Consider the following 22356-nt stretch of genomic DNA (forward strand, 5'->3'; position numbering starts at 1 on the left):
CTGTTGGTAAATATTCATGCATTTCCATTTCGCTGGAGTGGCTTACACACAGGACCTGTCTCAAGCTTTTCTTCGCCTTTTTCTCATGGTCAAATACCTCGATGAAGTTGCTGTTATGGTTTAAAGCCATGTCTGTGAAAACATGGATGTTTGGGATATATCTGCAACCCGACAGCACATAAGATAAACATGGCCAGGAAATTGTTTTTGCAGAACATTATGATGTCACAGTGAATGTGACCTTTTGGACATAAAATGTCATCACCTCATCTTTTTATTCTTTATTTGTGTTAATTATTGTCATAATTAACATATGAGCTCGAGTTATGGCCAGAAATGTTCATCCTTGAGTCCAAATGGACGTCAACCTTCATTGTGTTCTTTAGATTTTGTGTTCACAAGAATGGGACAGAAGAAGTCACAGTGATCTTGATCTTTAATCTTTGACTACCAAAATCCAATCAGTTCATTGTCGAGTCCATGTGGACGTTTGTGCCAAATTGAAAGAAATTCCCTCAAGGTCTCCTTGAGATATCATATTCACAGTAAGAGGACGTATGAATGGACAACCCAAAAATATAATGCCTCCAGGCACAGCTATCACCAGCATGGAGGCATAAAAAAGTAGGACCACAGCACAAATACAGTACGCTGCTATCACACTTTATTAAAAATAGAAACATATATTCATAGTACTTTTCATACAGACTACAATGGTCCACTGGTATTATGTTCAAAAATGAGTTACATACTATAAAACACTCATTTGGCCTAAATCCACTGTAGAAATGTCTTTAAAAACAAAAACAAAAAGGAAGTCTAAATGAACCCTCAGGTGTCTGAGCTTTTCCTGTATCATCCTTCCTGTGCCTTTTCATAAAAAATAAAACTTTGTGGGGAGAAGACAATGCAAATATGGAGCAGAAACAGAAACGAATGTGTTTGCTGGGTGAGAGAAATAAATGCACATACAATTGATTTTAAAAAAAGATGGCACATTTATTGCAACATAAATGTTATATACATTGTGTTTTTCTGTTGAAAAAGACAGAAAATTGAAATTCTCGTTGCTGCAGTCCTTTTTTTTGTTTTTTTTTTAAAATGTGCATTGACAATACCTTTTCATTTGACACAGAACAAATCTTTTATCAATCAACAACGAGAGACTGAAGTATAAGATGGCGGCCGCACTTTTAGGAATCTGGAGCTCGTACAAAGCCTTTTGAAGTACTAGTACTACGAGCAACCATTCAGCTATGTTCTTGAAATGCCATTTTTAAATTTACTGTAATAATGGACAGGCTATTGTAAATAACCGTACGTTTTACTATCTAATATAGTAAAATAAAGTAAGAAACTTTTTACTCAAAACTTTTGCTTTCAAAAATCTAGAAAGAGTAATATTTAGAATTCAAGAAATATTCTTACAGTATTATTGTATAAAAGACTAACTACAGTGAAAAATAAGCCAAATGTTTTTTTTTCTTTTGATTTTCCTTTTTTTCTCATATATTATACAAGGGAAAGCATCTGGGATTACAGCAAAGTCTAACTTGGCAAACAGAGGAGCAAAGAAACATAGGAAGAACAGGAAATTAAAAAAAGAGCAGGAAGTGACACACATTATACCCTCAATCAAAGTCTGCCAACATGAATACAAACTCATGAATACTGAAATGAAGAACAAGGCCACATTCAGTCAGAGAATACACAAAACTGCTTTAGGTTTTTTTTTTATCCCCACAAAAAAAGTTTTTAAATCATAAAACTTGAATGTAAACTCTTGGTGTGGCATCCTTATCTGTAATTTAAGTCCCTTTTTTTTTTTTTTTTACAGAATAGTCATTCTGAATGTGGCAGCCTTGTTTAAGGTGTAGATAATGACAGGAGACAGTATACAAAGAAATAAATGGAATATAAAGCAAGTCTTAAGACCAAAGACAAACGTAAAGCATGCACGCTGATAGGGAAAACAAAATAAAGCCATGACCGATGTCTCGAAACATAAAAGAAAATCCTGTTAACTGCTTTTGTTCATTATTGTGCTACAGTTCTATGATATTCAACAAAATGTATGACATATCTACTCTGGCTTATTGAGTACATCACGGCTTGGATCAAAACATTATTGAAAAATAACTTATAAGTTCTCTCTGCTGACTGAAAGTGGACATTACCATGCTGGAAGCCAAGAGAAAATCACCTGTTTCAACACAAATAAGCATAACTAAAAATGTACTCAGAGTAAATGAAATTTAATGTCTTAAGATACTAACAGAAAGAAAATGAAGTGATGTGTTCATCAGGCCAGGAGAAAGTGTGGTCGTCGTCGTCGTCTTTAAACTGTCTGTAATCAAGGTAATTAGCTGGTGTCGGGAAAATGACAAAAAAAAACAAACAAAAAAAAAAAACAAGCCACCTCTGTGCTGATGTCAGGAGTGTGTAACTGTCAGGAGGTTAAACAAAGACAGGATTCTGCAAAAATATGTCACTGCTTACATGTAACACTATATGGCAGAGGGAAGGGCAATGAAGTCCCCTTTTCCTTCAGTTAAGACACTAAAAATATGCAGGGAATGCTAAGGTTTGCAAATAGTTTGCTCTCTGTATTTTCTCTGCTCACTACTGAGGAAAAAAACTACATCTGAGCTTTCAGTAAACCTAGAGTTTGCCATTTGTCCGTCACCTTTGTGGACAATATCGATGATGCTAGTCGGACTTACAGTATTATTCCACGCAGATCTAAACTATACAGAAACAATAATAGGTAGTTTTGGTTACACATGTGGTCAGTGGCAGAATGAATTAAATATAAATATAAATAATATAATCTCTTTTTTCTTTTTAAAAGGGGTGCTTACGTCTTCATTTCTAACAACTAATGATCGCTTTGGGTATAAATATCACTCTAAACTGGCCAATAAATTAATCTTTTCCATTCATCTTGGACGCGCCAAAGATTTACCAGGGCGAAGTTTTAATGGTGACACTGACAAACTATAGATAAACTGAAAAGCTGCATACTTCTCTTTGAATTGACTAAACTTTCCCTTTAGACATACACTTTATAGCTCAATAACATAATAAATAGAAAAAAAGAAACAGGCAAAAAAAATTGCTGTTACAATGCATTCGTCAATTCAGTTTAGGCACAAGGCAATTTCCACGTACGGTTGGAGGAGATTGCGAAGTCTCTGATTGTTCAGAAGCAACAACACTTCTTGCAGACAGTGATATGTGCTGATTTTTTCTTTGTGGGGAGAAATTTGCAGATGGAAAGTGGTCACAGGGAGCTGGACGCTTTGCTTTTCTTCAATCTTTTAGGATTGGATTGTGTTAGTCTTGTAGTTTTGCTTCAAGTGGTCTGTCTCCTCCGATTGGTGTCACAAACTGTGAGTCCTGTCTGTCACTGGGAAGCAAGGTCACCGACTCAAACGGGACAGAAATGATGTGGATCACTTTGATCTGCAGAGAGGAAGGGGGAAAATACACTGATCAGAGACACTCATCAATAATTACACAAGGTACAAAACTTCTAACAATGTCTTCAAGATTGCAACAATTGGTTGATTTTTAAGAGTTATTATTATTGTTTACACATTTATACAAAGTTTTCCTCATTCCAGTGAGATGATTAGCGCTGAAACTGGTAAATTAACCCATTTTATCCACTGACATAAATCAATCTGCAACTAATCAATTATGCACTAATAGTGCTTTTAAATGTTTTTGCCGCACTTAGTCAAACCATGCCACCTTGATTTACCTTTCCGTCACCCGTTTAGACATGCCAAGTCATGCCAAGACTTGCCAGAGATGAACCATCTCTGGTGTCACGTCATGTATGCCTGACCACATCCAAGCACGATGCAGTGATGTCAGATGATTATCATTATTAAGTGTCAACATTCAGTGACGATTTATACAGCGACATGTTTGAACAAAATGCATCACAAATAAAGAAACAGTGAGAGGAGTGATGTATATTTCATAAACAGAAAAAAGTTTATGGTGTGTGTGCAAAGCACTGGAGTAGATGTTCTTGAGTTTCTAGATGTTTTCATGCTGTGTGTTAAGTAAATCCAATAAAAACATTCACATATATAAACAGAAAAAAGTAATGTAATTCACTGTGCCATTTACAGGCTACAGGCAGCTACCTGCAACGTTTAAGGTGGAATGTTTTCGTGCATGTTACTCAGTGCATGAGCTGACGCTGTGAATCAATCAGCACACCTTAATGACCAGACCCATCAAATTGATATCAGAAGTGTCAGTAACAAAAGCCCCCAGCTGAGTCACCTCATGTCGCTGTGTCTTAGCCAAAATGTTGCACATGAATACACCACGCCCATTGCCAACCAGCGGGTAAGTTCTGCGCCTGCGTGAGAGGAAATACCCCTCCATACCAGCAGATGGCAGTTGTCAGTATTCATCATTCAAAACGGGAAACCAGACTACCGTCATGATGCTTGTTAGCCAGTTGGCACATTAACATCTAACACAACAACAATCTAATGCTGAAAGAACAAAGCATATTTACCACGCGCCGATGGAAAAAAACCACAAAACAGAAAAACACAATTCTGTTGGTCTTCTCATGTGCTTAGCTGAACGGCTCCACGGCTGAATCAGCAGAAAACATGCTGAATCGGCAGAAAAAAAGCCAACAAGGGTCAAAGGCCAATGGTACCGGACATACTGTGGCAACGAGGCCCTCTGACGCTCACCATCAGCCCAACGTGGGCGGACAGCCGACCATCGGCTTGGTGTGTCACGACCTTTAAATGTCAATATGATGATTGGATCTTTACATGCTTAAAAAAATGTAAATGAATTTCAACCGGATTCTGTGAACTGTGAATATTTGATTTCCTCACTTGGAGGAAAAACGAGCAGCATCGTTTCAGTGCGCTCCAGCAACTCTCCATGTTTGCCTTAAAGCACTGCAAGCAAGCTGGATAGATGAGCATCAGGCAGACGTCCCTACGGTGCCAAGAAGAAACTCGCACAAATGTACAAGTAAGTAAGGGGCAAATAGAAAAACTTTCTATTGGTTCACAAGCACACTCCATCATGGGTTAAAAACACGCCTTCAAGCACAGAGCCCTGATGTATGGAAATGCAAATCCCTGTTGTGCTGGGCTGATGCCAAGCCAAGTCAAGCCAAGCCAGCACATGTGTAATATGGATAAGGAATATAAAATTATTTATCATGCAACAATACTACAAATTATTTAATTCCAGCTTCTGCAGAAGCAAATGCTTGGTGCTTTTATTGGTCTATATCACTGTAAACAGAATATATTTAGGTTTTGGACTGTTGGTCAGAAATTTGAATACAACATCTCAGAATTTAGGATTTTTTTTTTTACCTTTTCATAGACAGAATAAAAAAGTAAATAAAATACTAAATGTAATAGAGAAAATTCAATTACTTAGTTGCAAACATACCTGTCTGCTACTCAGAGGTGGCCCATGGGGTTAGATGTGTCAGTCAGGCCTGGATGGACTCCTGTGAGGGCTTGTTGGGCATCACCGGAGCCTCCAGAAACTTTCTCCTCCTCCCTCCTCTTAAGGCAGGCCGCTTTGGGGTTCAAATTCCGCTCTGTGGATTCAGAGAGAAAGAAATCAAACTTTTCTGCCAATTTTTTCAAAATTTCTACAGCAAAAGTAGCTTTGATCTGTTCCTTTTAATCACACATCATAAGTACAAAAACGTATACGAGGCTGCAGCATTTCAGTGAGTGAATGAAGCATTAAGAGGCATTTTTGTGATGTAATTTGACAAACTTAAATATTTATGAATGTACTGCCATAGCAAACTAGAAGGTCATCAGTATAGTATGTTATCACACTTGAACAGCATCCCAGAAGTTTGTTGGGCTAGTGTTGTAATAGTTTGGCTGAGTATCCATATTTGGCAGCTCTGTCAGTGAAATAGCGCTCTATAAATCAGAGTGCAGCTCTGTTTACTGCAGCTCTCCTTTTTACAAGTCCACATTTAAAGTCTCCTCTTTGGATGTGACACTAAAATAACGGCCTGAAGGAATGTTATGTGAAGCATTTAAAAGGATCAATATTTATTAGATGTAATGTAGCACTGACATTTCAGTTATTTATCAACGCTTGGATAAAGCTGGACACAGACCTCTGACTTGCTGCTCCAGGTTCAGTATGACGGCAACAGCCTGATGAAGGATGAGCAGTTTAGTTTGTGGCTTCTCGCTTTTCAGGTGCAGCTGGCACATGCGACCCAGCTCCTTGAAGGCCTCGTTGATGTCTCGCACCCTTAGGCGTTCACGAGCATTGTTGGCCATCCTCCTCTCGCGCTCACGCTCCGCCTTCTGCTCCGGGTTCAGGTCCTCATCCTCAGTGATGCTGTGGGAGAAAGAACTGTTTTACAGTTCGACAACATATGATGAAACCAAGAAGAATACAAATCCTCCTCTCTCTTTGTTTGAAAAAGCAAATATTATAAAAGTGAATTAACAATAGTCACTTTCACCAGCTAATAAACACTTTAAACACTGAAATTAAATGTTAATGCATTTATGATGCTGCCATGGCTCATGTTTTCTGCCTTACACCCGCACCAGCATGCCACAGCCGAACAAAATGATCTTCATTCAAACAACCTCATGGTCGCATGCAGGCGCAGCTGATAATTAGCAAATGGTTTGAAATAATGTGAACTCATTATGCTGAAAAACCAAGTGGCAAGCTACATTAAATATTACACACTTTGTAAAAAAACAACATTCAGTGTGTCAATTTAATGAACAAAAATGAATGACATACTTTCATGTCAATATAACTCAAAAAGAATTTGTTTTTTTAACCTGATGCTATATGTAATTCAGTTTTAACTGTTTGCTTCCCAACTTATTGCTACTACCGCAAGATTTATAACAAGAACACTGAGGATGCTACTTGTCCAGGTTAAACTTATCAGTGTTAGTACATTTCCTTTAATAGATTTCCTTTTTTTATGTGTTCCATGTAAAAAGGAAAAATTTAGATTTTTATAAGTGGCGCTGAAAGGGAATTTAGCATTTAAACCGAAAACATGTTTGTCGTGATTCTGCACTGATGTCTCTGAGAGAAATCTATAATATTGATGGAAAACTTTTACATGTGTGTAGTGAAATTTAGATCAAATTTATATCACATACTATATGCATGGATTAATGTAATTGACTATGTTTACATGCACGCTAATATTTCACTATCATTCCAAATATTCTGAGTTTGATATGAGTCATGTCAACAGCATATTCTGTTTAGATATTTTGAATTAGGCATTTTTCCCGACTGAAGCATTTTCCGATTAAACACTTTGGACATGCTCGTATTATTTGAGTTTTAGGAACATTCTTTGGACTAGTATAAAGAACATTCAGAATATGTGTCTCAGCTGGGGTTTTTACTGCAGTTTTTGACACACAGCTTCTTGACTGTGCATTGTCATGGATGCATCGTAAAGAAACCAGATAGTCAGCAGTTTGGAAGACCAGGGTTAAAGAAGCATGCCCAAAAGAAAAGCCAACATTTCTGTTTAGAAGAAACACACGTACTTCTAAACATTATGAAAAATGTGGATATCAACAGGTTTTTGAATATGTGCAATGATGAAGGTGTTTGAAGGAATGACAGTGGATGGCCGTACGGACACAGAAGTCTGTCAGTGGTAGGAAATTTTGAGAAAAAATACTATTTTGACAAAAAACAAGTAAAACGGCTCAAGTGTTCCACATTTCCATATTTTGACTTGATTAACGACATGTTTGAGCACACTAATTGGAGTATGCACGGCTGCATGTAAACCAGAGTATTAGTGGAATATTCATTTCATTAGCCTCGTAAACAGCTTAGTGGGAATATTGTCTTGTTTATAATAAGGGCAAAAACCGGAATATTTTATGCATGTAATATTGTATGCATTTTACACACAGTTTGTACACAAGATCTCTCAACAAGACATCTTTAGAAGACATCGAAGTAAAATGCTAAACAAAAAAGGATCGACCCTCAAGATATAGGCTGGTGTAAACAATTTTAAGTTCAAATAATTATTTTTCTCACACCTAACCAAGCATCATCTCAACCCGGAATTATTTCACGTGTGGAGACATATTTTGTCCGTCTGTATTTTATTCTCACCTCGTGCGTGTGCCTGCTCTGGGGGTTCTCATATCTCTTCTGTCACTCTCATCATCTGACTTGTCATCGTTGGAGAGGTTATCGTTCATTTCATCCTTGTCCGGTTTCTCCACCTTCAGCTCCAGCGTGGCAGGCACCTGGCCAGCCAGGGCTGAAGCAAGACCTGTAAGAGACAATGTTAACGTAAGACATTATGCATAAACTCAACCATGCCCATATATGTTATGTGAGCCAAATGATGAACTGCCGAGACTGAGGAGCTGCATCAGACCTCTGAAGGTTTCCACTTGGTGGTTGAGTTCTGTGCTGGACGTGGAGCCGGCGCTGGGCAGGCCTCCGTGGTTGTTATTCAGGCTGGCAGCATCATCAGCATGGGCGCCACCCTGCTGCAACACAGCCAGGAGGGACATTGTAAAGAAAGGTAGCAGACATTCTCTGGAGATGATACATTAAAAACTACACTTCTGACAAGAAACAAAAAGGCGAATATTTGTATTAGGCAACTAAATCCGATTCAACTGGTATAATAATGAGTCGGGTACAGTCCATTATATTACATATATATATATATATATATATATATATATATATATATATTATATTATATTTTTAAACTGTTTCACTGATAGTACAAATAGGTCAAAATTCTAATTGTCAGTTATTAACACACACACACACACACACACACACACACACACACACACACAGACATACATACATATATATATATATATATATATATATATATATATATATATATATTTCTAGAATAAACTATTGATGTGAACAGTGTCCTTGGTAAAATAATTCAATCACATCTGTCATTCCCAACAGGGGGGCTGTTTTGGTGAATTGCTTGACAGTAGTATGTTGTAGAATGCAAAAACCTGGGCGAAAGCACACACTAAAAGCCAACTGTGTAATCATACTTTCAAAAGAAGACCCCTTCACGATTCATTATGAAAACATCTTTGCTGCTGTGACATTTTCAGGCTTAGCTCTGTGTAACCACAACTAAGACCACGTCTGTTTTTCATGTCTAAAAAGAGACAAATCCTCCTGTGTTCTGTTTCAAAAGATGTCAAGCTGAACCCACTCCACAGTCTGACCATTTCCTTCTTATTTTGTCCACATTCATAACATAAAAATGGTCAACTCCCACCGTGTTTCACCACAAAGTCCCTCCTTCTTGAGGTTTCCCACATGTTCTTCAGCTATTTGATTTCCCCTCTGAGAAGCAGGGGAAAGGCGGGGAAATCGTCACTGAGTGTGGAGGTGGTCCCCTCCTTCTCTTAAAGGAATGTGATCCCCAGTCACTGTTGGCCTCTGTTAACCCCGCCACCCTGAGACCCTCCCCTTCCTCAGCGCTACGCTAATCTTTGCTGTGCTCTCAACAGGTGTCCAAACAACTCTTTGTCTGGAGGAGGAGGAGGGAAGCCGGGGCTCTGGCAAGAAAAGAACGCTGCCATTTTCATGGCTGGGCCTGATTACCATACAGCTGAGGACCTCTATTTGGGTGGAGGCCGCGGGTTCAGACACACGTTTCCAACGATTCAGATTTCCTGGGTTGTTAAAAAGAAGTGATGAAAAGGGGTGGAAGGGGGTAGAGGGCGGGGTGTCAGCCGGAGTAAAAAGCCTGTGGCTGTGCCGTGCCGAGGCTGGTGAGCTGTCTGACAGGACCTCTTCCCACACAGGAAGTGCTGTGTTAGTGCAGACACAGTATGTTCTATCTCACAGTCGCAGTCGGTCAACATCACTGCCACAGTCCAGCTCTCTGTAACAAATACATCAAACTGAGCTATTCTGACAACCACGGGAAAATTCTTGTTAGGGGACAAAACAAGATCCAACAACTCAGAGCCGCAGAGTGAAAACAGACAGTGTAAGAAAACACTGAGCCGCACAACAAACAAGAAACTTTAACTGTATTCAAGATAAATGAATGCTGACAAAGGAGATTTGAGACCACAGGCCAGAGAGGGACATTAAAAATCCTGATTAGAAGTTGGACCAGAAAATACACAGCAGCTTTGATGATCATGCCAACAAAACACAAGTGAAATCTTTTTGGTGAAAAATAAACATAAAAATTTTAACTAAATGAACAGATCATTCATTCTTCCTTTTTATAAGTATCAGAGGGAAATTTCTGCATTGTGTTTTAATGTCAGCTGGATGCCTGGGTGTGTTAAGCAAAAAAGTTAATCAAATAAATAATTGATTTGTCGATTAGCTGAAAAATAATCCCCATCTTTTTGATGATTAATAAATTGCTTTGGTCACTTTACAAGCAAAAGTTAAAGTATTCTGCTTTTCTTTATTGACTCTGATAGTACACTGAATTTTGGGGATTGGTTGGACAATTCAAGCAATATGGCATTACACTAGGCTTTTAGAAATTATAAAGGGCATTTTCCACCAATTTCTGACATTTTACAGACTAAGCAATTAGTCATCCCTTAATCATGTGTTTAGTCTGTGTGTGTTTCTCTCTCCGCAGCTAATCTTGCAAACTACTGAACTTAGCCTAATAGCCTAATATTTTGTAGGCACATTCATGACTATTGGCTCAAGGAGGTGTCATGGTTGCGGTGATTCAAAATTGTTAAAAAAGCTGTTTTATTGTTTTATACTGTCACTGACTGCTGACTCATCACTCCTCCTAACTGGCTGGTAGAGGCCACAAGTTTCTGACTCAGCTATAAGCAGCAAGCCTTACGGTCTTCGTCAGGGCTTTATGTTTAATTGTCTAAGACTTTTTCTTCCATCATTTGCTTTCAGTATCTTTCCAGCTAACCCAACTAACCTACTGGTGAATTAGCGGAGGCGCTGCTCAGCTGGCGACTTGCACACTTGCTCTACAACACAACACAGATTGGGATCATACTGTGACTGGGTTTGAGTTTTTGAATGTGGGACGTAGATGTTATGTAGATGGGTTTGTCACATTAACAGTGTTTGTCTAAGGGGCATATGGTTTCTTGTGTATTGTGTTTTAGACGACTGTTGCAGGGCATCCTTGCAAATGTTATTTAATGTGTTTTTAAGTGTTAATTGTTCAGAGTTTGTGGATGCAAGATATATTTCCATACAAACGCACCTTTAAGTATTATCTTTTATCTCTTATCTTTCCTTACCTTTCGAGAACAAATTCAGCATTGTTTTTATTGTTTTTTTTTCCCTGTGTGTGAAAATGATTACTCCTAATCACCTCTGGATTACAGTTGGACGAGCGGCCGTATTTTAATTTCCACTGCAGATGTGTTCAAATCTCTTGGCTCTTTTGCAAGAAATACCTCGGATGGAGGATGGGCGAACACACCATGATTTATACTGAGACCTGCATTCTCCTGTTTCTCAAGAGGTTTAGTGCAACACACAAACACTTCCTACACCAAAGCACAACTTCACTTCATTCTGCCTGTTTTTCTCATTTTTCTTTCACCCTTGTGAATGCAGCCGCTCTCCAGAGGAGGGTGAGCCTTAGGCCAGCCATGACACTTATGGAAAAAATGTCAGGATAAATTCAACTGTTCATGTGTGGAAAATGTCTAGTTTTTGCACATAGCAGCAGACCTGTATGAACAGGTGGCCATGGCTTCTTGCGTTGGGAAGTTTGACAAATAACACAAGCACCAAAGAAAAATTATTTCTCCCCCAGTTTACCCTGAATACATATAAAATTAAAGATCTTAACACTTATGTGAAGTTTACATACCATCGCTGCTGTCCGGCTTGGAACCAATGCAGAGGCGGGGAAGTTTGCTCCAAGGGCTGCTATTGGCCCATTTTGTGCCTGTCCCAGCAGAGTGTGTATGTCACTGGGCAGACTGGCGGTGGAGCCCACTGCATGGTTCCTCAAAACAAGGATTGCATCATCCAGTCTGTCCAGACGATCCTCCATTCGAGACTGGGAGGACCGGAGGGATTGAAGAGTGAAGGGTTAGGGAGAGGGAGAAGAGAGGAAAAGAAGGACAGAGCAGCTTAGTATAAGCACATTAGGACAAAAATTGAAAACACTGATTGTATGGCGTGGACTTAAAAAGAAAAAAAACAAACATCTGAAACACGAGATAAAGAAGGCAATTCAAATGCAATATCAACTGAGCCGTTTCAGCTTGAGTTGTAAAAGTCAACAAATTAATTTATTTCTGTGAAACCCAATAATGGACAGATGCACATCAGGAGTGCTGCAGCGATTAATTCAGAATTTAACATTTAAGTATAACTTCAACAGATTACCGCAAGCTGGAACAGCTAAAATATAACATGACAATATGGCAACAAAGGCAATAAAAATGAAACTGCATTTCACTGGTGCGTGGACTGCAAGTCAAAAAGAAAATGGGGAATGCAAAGACGTATGGGACACATAATGAGTAAAGACTCTGTCTGAAGAGTACCTCGCAGACATCCTTTAAGAAAGACATGGCATCCTGGAGATGCTCATGTAACTGCTGATGAACTCTGTTTTTCTGGCAAAGTCAAATAAGAATAAGACAGGATTATGTAAAAAAGATCAGTATCTATAAATACTAGAAACACACTGTGGATAAAGATTGTTTTTGTAAAGACACACAGACAAGACGGGCAGGATTTGGAGGGAAGCACACAGATGCTGACCATTCATTTTGTAAGGATGTTTGCACATTTAATAACCCCTGCAAAAGTATTGGTCTTTTCTTCATTTCTTTGGGTTTGCAGGAGGTGTTTCAAAAAGTTAATATCCTCCACATTAAATTAAATACAATGCACTAAAGTTTCTTTTCAGGGTCAGCTCCCAAGTTTTGAGTTTTTTTCTCTCCTGAAATAAATTATTGGTAAAAGTTGCCTTCTCCATAGTCCAGTATCCCCCTTCGAGCGACACAAATTATAATGCATAATATTAGTTTGCATTGTTATGTTCATCATATCCAGCTGTGCCTTTTACTAACCTCAAGTGATATTAAGCACTGGGACACTCTACAGGAATGTTTCTTATCAAAGGCGACTACAAAAGAAATTAATACAGATGAGTTTCATCCTAAACAAACATATTCAGTTACAAGATTAGTCATTTTGACTGTAATCTAATCCTCAACTTGCATGCTTAGACAGTTGTTCATCACTGTTTCTTAGAAACGATGGGGCTTTCCAAAATTTCCAAGTAGTTTTTGACTCACTCACTCACCAGGGAACTGTCATCCATGCTTTTATCTCAATATACTCTTGAACAAATCCTGAGATTATGTCATTACTTCCTCTTGCTGCCTGCCAGCGGAATATTTTATTCATTAAAAACAGTAATCAAATCTTTTCAAGTAACCACTTATGAGGCTAAATGGCTGTGGAGTCACTGGGCATAAAGACTAAGTATTCCTGAAGATATACTATGTAGGATTTTTTCTAAAAACAATGTATACACTAATACAGAATGACTCCTTCTCAATCATCACCTGTGACCAACTAGAAGTGTGTGCTGGTGTATTTATCCGCAGAGACTCTCCCTGTATTTTCTCATTTTCTTCTCATTTTGCTGTGGTCAGGATATTCCTGGGCACAGTGTGCAAGTGAGGTCGCAGCTTATACAAAGGTAGCGACCAGGTGCCAGACAGTCAGCAGCAAACATTCGAAAAGAAGCTGCTAAAAAAGGGGGACACAGTGCCAAAAAAGAGCAAATATAGCTGGCAAAGTGACATACAGTTGGCTTTTACTTTCACTTTCGCTGGCAATACTATTAACAAATAGCAGCCGACAATTCCTGTTTAGTATACCCTTAAGGCTCAATGTTTTCCATTTTTACAGCTTAGATGTGAAAAAATGTGCAGTAATAACTATATTTTCTTACAGATTTAATGGCCACACACATCCAAAGTTTTTTCCACCTGCAAGATTGTCACTGAAGTTGAGGGAAGGATGAATAAATTGGACCTTCTTGCAACACCCATATAGCTCAGTCTATGCGTCATAGTTAAGTAAAATTATAAACTGAAAAATACTCTTTTCATCCACAGGTTCTATGTTACTTTTTAAGCCAATTTAATCTTTAATTTCCCAAAAGAAATAATAAAGAAATTCTTTTTTTAAATGTCTTTTTTTTTCAATTGTCTAGACAAAAAATGTAGTGTCAGTGAAAGTTTGCATCACGGACCCTACGGTTTTCAAACACCTAGTCAGAAATATGTTTTTCCTTAACTCTACTAAAAAAAATCAGTCTACTTATGTTTGCCACTGTCAAAAGCTACCAACACTTACTTGACTACAGGTCTGCCCTCCCCTCTACGAGACAAAGATAACATTCAAACTATAAGATTCAACATAAAACATATAAAAACATAAAAGCCACCTACTGCAGTGCTGCCTTTATGTCAAACAGGATGTGAATTACATTTTGTTTCCACATTAATTTTATCAGCAGCTAATTTTCAGGGGATCTGATTTCATTCACTGCCATTGTTAGCTCCACTTGTGTACTCTCATTTATCTTTAGCGTCCATGAAGAGACAAAACAATGCTGCAGGCCGAGCGGGCAGAGACATCTATAAGGTGATGTTCAATATCCTCTTCATGTGCATTTGGCTATATGAATGGCACAATGTCATAAGGTTGCAACTGCAATGAGTGTGGCTTTTTAAAATCGTGTTTGAGTTTGAGCAATTTTACTTTTATTTTTTTATTATGAGAAATTTTTGAGTCACCGTGAAACGCAAGGTAAAGCATCATTGGCTTCTGTATTGTGACTTAGTGAAAACTGCTCTAATGTTTTGTTTCAATAGGAAATGATAATCAAATCGAATCATATCCTTCGCATTTGATCGGACAGCTAGTGCTACAGTGGACAGTTGGCTCCACACACCCTCACCACTATATCGAAAGAAGGATAAGGGAGAGATAAATGAATTAGACCTCCGCCATATTATTTTGAAAATAAAAGCAAAGTTTGTCCACTGATATCTAAACACACATCTCTCTCTATTGCTCTTCATAATGTTCTGTTAGCTACTACAACCCAAAAATGGTGCAGTTTTGTATTATGTGGATAAATTTGTGGATAAATCATTTAAACAGACAATAATGTCAATAAGAAAATCGTTTTGAAATAACATTCTTTGAGTCTTGCTTTGATATAGACTGTTCTGTATTACTTGTCTTTATTCCTACATTTGTAAGTATCATGAAAATCTGTCTGTACTTGTGCTGTAGTAGGCGCTCTATAATTCAATACCTCGACCTATAATAAACCTCCCAGAAGAAAAAATGTTAATACTTGACATTTGCATCAGGTTAGAGCGCTGGATGAAAGGTGATCTGTGGCTCTGGCCGCATGGCAGCGAAGGAATCCTGGAGAAGTCGTTCAGCAGACAGCTGCCACCCCCACACCAGCCCCCCGAACGAAACCCATCCCCCAACTGTCATCCCCGTCCTGGCCCACAGAGTGGAGGACAGATGGCAAGCCCCAAGGGACAGGTATTGTTCAGTTTGGTTATCCCTCTACCCCCACCTTCCTCTGCAAAACATTTGTCAGACAGGAATCTCCCTGTAATGCTAGCTCCTTCACGGGTAACTTATCCAAAGCGAGCATCCATCACGGGAGGCGGAGGCAGACAGGGAGCTTACCAGTGAGTGAAGGGAGTTCTCATAGTTTGGAGAGGAGGGGGTCTGTCCACCAGCACGGGGCCACTGGTTGGTACCTGATGAAGAAAGGAAGAGATGTAGCGAAGGTCAATCCTCTAATTCAGTTTGGTATCAACATGGCTGATAGCTGTATCCTGCTCCACTGTGTCCTCCAACACAAAAGCCAACTGACACACACAATAACACGCAGTCATAACACATTGACATCCTGATTTTCTGGTTTGTTGTTGTTCCATGTGGGACATTTTTATCTTTTAGGGCTCAGTTGCATCACTTCCTGATGGCTGGACTGCATCCTGACACAAAAGCCAGCGGAGGGTTCGTCTAATACCCACTTCCAGCCCGAAATGTATGCTGAATATACACATTAATGAACAAAGCTAAGAGAAGCTTGAGGAGAAAAATATGAGAGATTTGATTTTAACACTAGTTTTCCTTCACACTTCCTCTTTCCTGGAAACTTTTGAGTCTCTAGAAACACATCAGAGTGATTAAAAAAAATGCAGCCTGGTTTATTAGTGTTTCAGCTCATGGCCTTCATCAGAGTTTTGGATGAAAGAAATATGCCAAGCATATGGGTTCAGTCAGTTCATACTCTTTCATTACAGCGTTATCTTTCTCTGAAGTTTTCTGTCAGTCTGTTTGACAGGTGAGGTAGTGGCAGCACTAGCACTGGACCTGACACAGAATTAATGTATGTCAGTCGTATCAGATTTGGCAGTTCAAAGCAAATATTTGGCTATTCATAACTCTTTTTCACAGACCCCTTAGAGTTTGAACCAGGTTCAGCAACTATGCTAATGACTAGGAGTCAGGGGGAAAAAAATCAATCAATCAGTAAAACATCACATATTTTTGCGTGGCAATATTGTATTGATAAATGGATGCCGACTATTTTATTAATATTAGAAATGCAAATTAAACATTTGGTAGCCTACTAGAATACAGAGTATCAATCGCTTTCTTAGTCTACTAGATACAATTTGCTGCAATAAATAATGACTGAAGTGAGATGAGCACAGAAGAAAACTACCTTATTAGATAAAACAGATGCTGATTAAGTTTTTCTTAAAAGGTAAAAAATGTTATTAATTGCATTATAATACAATATATGTTATCGGAGTACTCGCAACACATTTAAAATCTCAATAATACTGCATTGTAGCTTAGGTATTGTGATAATACTGCATTGTGTGACCTCTAATGATTCCCACCACTACTAATGCCCTATCGAAAACATGCATAAAAACATTTTTTGCCAACACTATATATCAAACAAAAGCCAGAGACTGTATTGTATTGTAAATTCAACACTTCTAAAGCAGAAGGCAGAAGGTAATATTATCTTGGACACTGACTGTGTAAAGCCTCTGTTTTCAGGCAGCTGTCTCCGTCTCATTCAGACTCACCCTGGTTTTGGGTCTGCAGCTTCCTGTACCAGAGAGCAGCATGAGAAAGAGGAGCCCTCACTCTGCAGCTAAATCTGAGGACCAAAACGTCCCTAGAAGACAAAATCGACTCCTTGACTAGAAGGAATCTCAGTCGACTGAGGGATCTCAAACTGATGACTTGAATCTTGGACTTTCAGGGGGCAGCCCTAGTGGCAGTGCAGGCAGTTTGTCTTCATGTCTTTCATGGAATACACATCTGGAAACATGTGAACTCCATTGTTTTATTTATACTCATACAGTGCGTCCCAAATCTACTGCTGCACTTTTCTTCTTTTCATTCCAAATGAAAAATCATGCAATTTAATCATGTAATCTTACTATGGGGAAACTTAAGATACTCTGTCCTAGAGATTACAATTTACCTTTGGCTGGAAGAAGTTCACAGTGGATGTTGTACTTCTATTTGAGCCAAAAAGTAAATCTACAGGCCAGCACAGGAAAGCAAATCAAGCTGGTTCGATCTGGTGTAAATTAGTGCAAAGGAAAAGGAATCCACATCTGCTCATCACATTTCCAGCACAAAATTTCTTTCTTTCTCTTTTCCTAAAACACAATTATCCAAATAACCTGCCTGCCATGTGCAACAGGAGGCTAAGTATTATACAATCAAATAACCTTAATGGACTTTGACAATAATGAACCTTTCCAGGTTATTCACAGGATAGGATATCTGTGGGCCTCTCCAGCTCAGTGCTTTCAGTGCTCTACTGGTGTCTATCATAGTGGAAGGATGCCAAATCCAGCCTACGTCCTGGTACATCCCACTGCAGCACACTCTACAGATGGAGACTTTATTTTGGTTTCCTATCCTTTAAAGTGACTATAAAAAAACATTCTTCTAATAAAATAGAGGCAATGACACATGCAGACCAAGATGCAGGAAAGCATTTATAGTAGAGGGGCCTAGAGGATACGGACTAGGGTCAAATTTTATTTTATTTTTTCATTCATAGAGCTATTAATAAGCTAAAGAGTGGACTCCTGAGTGTAATGTCGGAGTGGACTGTCACAATATTTTGCCAGACACACCAAAGTGACATCAAAGAACTAGTGGCGACTGTTGAGAGACCGACTGTTGCTTTGCCTAACGTTCCTGTGTCTCGGCCAGAAAGTTGCACCAGAACACATCGCAAAGTCTACAGCCAATTGCCAGCTAGCACATCTGTCCTGCGCCTGCGTGAGAAGAAATAACTCATTATACCAGCAGGTCGCAGTAGTTTGCGTTTGTCATTATAAAAGAAAAAGCAGAAGACTGACAAGACAGATTAAAGATCGCTGTTAGCCAGTAAGCACATTAAAAACACAACCTGATATTGAAAAAACAAAGGATATTTAATGTGCCGAAACAAACATAAACAATTACAAACCTTTGCTGCTAATGAGCTCGGTGGCTAAAATAAAAATCTTACCTAAAATGACATTTGTTACGATCTAATTCCCTGACTTTGGTCATTCGTTTGCTTCTGTTTCTCCTCTGCCAATCAAAGTGATTTCACTCACAGATGGGCTCCACTCTCACTAACGCTTACTCAACATGCTAAATTTTCTGAAAAAAAAAAAAAAAAAGCTGACTATTGCCAACATTGCGGGATACACTTCAAAAACTAGGGCAACAGACGCTAACCAATCACCCAACATCGGTGATGACCGATGGCTGTTCATCAGCTTGGTTGGTCTGGGCCCTTATTGTTAACTGTTAATCACAGCCTATGTGTTCAGACACATAATAAACCACTGAACTTAACACAGTGGTTTTCAAAAGCATAACACTAACAGAGAAAGAGAGTAAACCCCTAATGTAAACTTTTGACAAACACAAGAAAAATCGCACGTCCCTGAAGCTCAGAAAGCTGATTTTCCATTAATTCATTCCAATGAAATGTCACTAACCTTCAGTACTGGAGTTTTTTATGTTCTTTTACTCTCACAGCCTTGGATAAATCAGACTTTAATTAACAGACTATTAAAAGTGACTTTGGAGGAGGAAATGAAAAAGCCTCTGCTCTGCCTCAGCCTTCTCCCAGGTGAGTGAGACAGGAACTCCACATGAGTCTCTGCTGGCTGGCGGCTGTGAAAAATTAGCCCGGGGCTCTGGTTCCCACGTGCGCTGGAGAGGGCTAATTGAACAAACCAGTCTTGAGTAATGTGCTGTATATCGGTGTAATCGTAATGATGAATGGATTTTCAACAGCGAGCCAAATTTTGTGCCAATTTCAAAGTATCGCTCTTTCTCTAATCCCAGAAGCGTAATAAGGGTGAATAATTAGTGAAATGATATCCATTTCCTAAAATCCCACATGTACTCATTTTACTGCATGTTTTTACTTGTTACATATACATAAAAACCATTAATAAAAACACACTGAACTTTTTTAATCATAAAACCTTAACACCCTGATAGAAATATTCTGTAACATCACATAATGTTACGGATGGGCAATATATCAATGTTATATTGACATTGTGATATGAGACTAGCTTTCATCTTACATTTTAGAGATCATAATATCATACATTTAGTCATTTCCTGGTTTGAAAGGTTCCTAAATAATAGAAATGTATTTTTCTGAACTTAACAGATCACATCTGTTCAGGTAAAATTGAAACTATATGGGGAAGACTATTATATCTCTTGTTTTTTTCCTTTATTTTTCATTCAGAATATCATTCAACTGACATTTGTGTATTTATTACATGAAAATAAAGCAATGAAATGGGCTGCTTCAAAATACAGTACAGCTGTTTTATTTCGGGGGCATTACGTGACCAACTGACATGGCATTATTAATCCGCCTGACGGGGGTGGCTTCAACCACAGGTGCTTTTTGCTGCTGCATCTCTTTGGCTCATGAGACTAGAGAGGAATTCTTTATGCCTTTATGATTTCAATGTGCACAAAGTCCTGGCCTCAAGTGGTTAGCTAAAGATAGTTGGGTAACTGCGAGACAAAGGATCATGGGATAATCATGGGAAAAAAAATATAATTTCTGTAAATTTAAAATTGTTTTTCCATACATTGTTATGCCTGAAAAGACCCAAAATGAACACTGTAAGAAGACTTCTTGATTACTATATGCTTATTATTATATTACATGCAAGGTTATCCATGGAAGATTACACAAGTAATTTCATTACATGCAACAAAGGTCCATGACTTTCCAGAACATTCAATGATTTTTACTAATTTCATGACTTTTCAGGCCTATAAAATGTGACAGTGAAATTCCATGACTTTTCCAGGTTTTTCATGACCTTGTAAAGCCTGCTACAGACAATATCTTTGCATATCAATATTGAGGTATTTGATCAAAAAATATAAAATTGTTTGATTTTCTCTATATTGCCTAGCTCTACATGATATCATGACATAACAGCATCTTTTAAATTTCTGAACATTTTACATGACAAACTGGACTATGAACTCTATTGTGATGTGATGTAGCCAGGTGTGGCATTCTGTACTGTAAATAGGTCAAGAGGGGGGATCTCCCCAAGTGAGGCCGTCATCGACCTCATCATCAGCTGAGTCACAGCAGCACTCCTTTACCCACTGGCAGATAAACAAGGCCTTTTGCAGCCTGGTGTGTGTGTGTGTGTGTGTGTGTGTGTGTGTGTGTGTGTGTGTGTGTGTGTGTGTGTGTGTGTGTGTGTGTGTGTGTGTGTGTGTGTGTGTGTGTGTGTGTGTGTGTGTGTGTTGGGGGGAACAGCTGTCCATGGGGCAGGGCAACAGCTGAGGATAAGGGGGGCATACGTAGAGACAGCTGTCGCCACTCCATTACCGCACATGACACAACTGCCCGCTGAAAAAACACACCGGGCTTTCCCTTACTGTTTCCCCTCATTCACTTCCCATTACTCTCTGGCCTCTGTCAACACGTCTGACAATCCATATTCTTCTTATGCACGTCTCTTTTCACTGTAAAAACCCAGTGTATTACAAACAGGAACCTCCTTGTACGAGGCTAGAAGACGGGCTGTGGACTGTTTTTTTTTAAACTACTTTCCTGTTTTTGTTCCCTGTGTTTGTTCCAAAGTATAAATGCAATTCAGAGGGAGGCTTGTTTAGCCATCCTAAAAAACCAAGCTAACACAAAAACACAAACTGCCGAGCACTGTTGAAAAACAGGATTACGCAACAATAAATCTACTCCCAAAAATTGTGTCTTATTACAAAGTAGGGCAAGTGCCATGAGCCGCTATTATAAGCCATAAAAACTTGGATAACAGTTCTGCAAAAAATATGAAAGGCTTTTCAAAAATGTATTTCAACACCCACTTCAAACATTTTCATTACAAGATTTTCAAATCTTTAAGCACCCTAAAAGCCAGAGCCCTCAGTCTTTTTCATTTACAGCCGTTCCAGGGCTTGTTATTAAAGCTTCATTTCCATTACTTAAAAATAAAGTCCTTGTCTAAGTCAAAACTCAAATGTTATTCCAAAAACACTTGTGAGCTAGATCTAAATTTATGAACATGAACAAAGACCCTCCTAAAAAGCTGTGAGCCAAAACCAGTCTGTGAAGTCATCAGGAGTCTATGTGGAGCAGCTCTCTCCGCCATGAAAATAAAGCCAGTGTTGTGAACACTGAACCAGCAAGTGAAGTCAGGTACCGTTTTAAGGTTTAGGTGTAACTAACAACACTGGTTTCTTGCTTGAAGTAAAACTCATGTCACTTTGTGTGCTCACAGACTGCAGAGAGACTCCAGCATGTTTACATTGTATATTCTTATACTGATGTTCATTAACATGCTCCGTCCCTACATAAATAAAATGCACACAAAGCAGCTAAGAGCTAAATCACATGGTGCAAAGCATCTCCTCTCTTCACTTAAGAATAATGTTTGTTGTACATGGTCCCCCAAAAAGAGATGTAATACAATTTAAAATGTGAGGCTTTTTTGCAGCTGTCAAGCTAAACTTAGCTTTCTTTTACAATAGATTAATGTAAAAATGGCATTAACTGCCCTGGCACAGATAAATCATAGAGAATGAGTAGAGCTCCTTCACAACTAAAAGGTGTATTAAATTAGGTTTTAGGGAAACTTCACATTTCACTCTGCTCAGGCTTTAATTAATCCACCTAATACACTACATAGTTAAAGCAATTAAATGAATAGAAAGCCATTT

The 22356-nt window shown here is 38.7% G+C and overlaps 1 protein-coding gene across 6 annotated transcripts in view; it reads right to left on the minus strand.

Moving 5' to 3' along the window:
• Window positions 1–978: 978 nt before the first annotated feature.
• The window catches only part of tcf12 (transcription factor 12), a 104019-nt gene continuing 82641 nt past the window's right edge, over window positions 979–22356 (minus strand). The window contains exons 14-21 of one of the 6 annotated variants that reach the window (XM_088077912.1): window positions 15760–15833; window positions 12567–12638; window positions 11882–12073; window positions 8435–8546; window positions 8164–8326; window positions 6152–6381; window positions 5455–5608; window positions 979–3465 (exon numbers count right to left, since the gene is read on the minus strand). In XM_088077912.1, coding sequence (XP_087934038.1) covers window positions 5466–5608; window positions 6152–6381; window positions 8164–8326; window positions 8435–8546; window positions 11882–12073; window positions 12567–12638; window positions 15760–15833 — 986 coding nt within the window. In that variant the 3' untranslated portion in view covers window positions 979–3465; window positions 5455–5465. Of the gene's footprint in view, window positions 3466–5454; window positions 5609–6151; window positions 6397–8163; window positions 8327–8434; window positions 8550–11881; window positions 12074–12566; window positions 12639–15759; window positions 15834–22356 lie in introns of all 6 variants that reach the window. The other 5 variants (XM_088077908.1, XM_088077910.1, XM_088077905.1 and 2 more) reach the window with 5 other exon arrangements.

This window comes from Plectropomus leopardus, chromosome 1, assembly GCF_026936395.1.
Source record: "Plectropomus leopardus strain MGB_pleo_1.0 chromosome 1, ASM2693639v1, whole genome shotgun sequence".
In the NCBI taxonomy this organism is placed as follows: Eukaryota; Metazoa; Chordata; class Actinopteri; order Perciformes; family Serranidae; genus Plectropomus; species Plectropomus leopardus.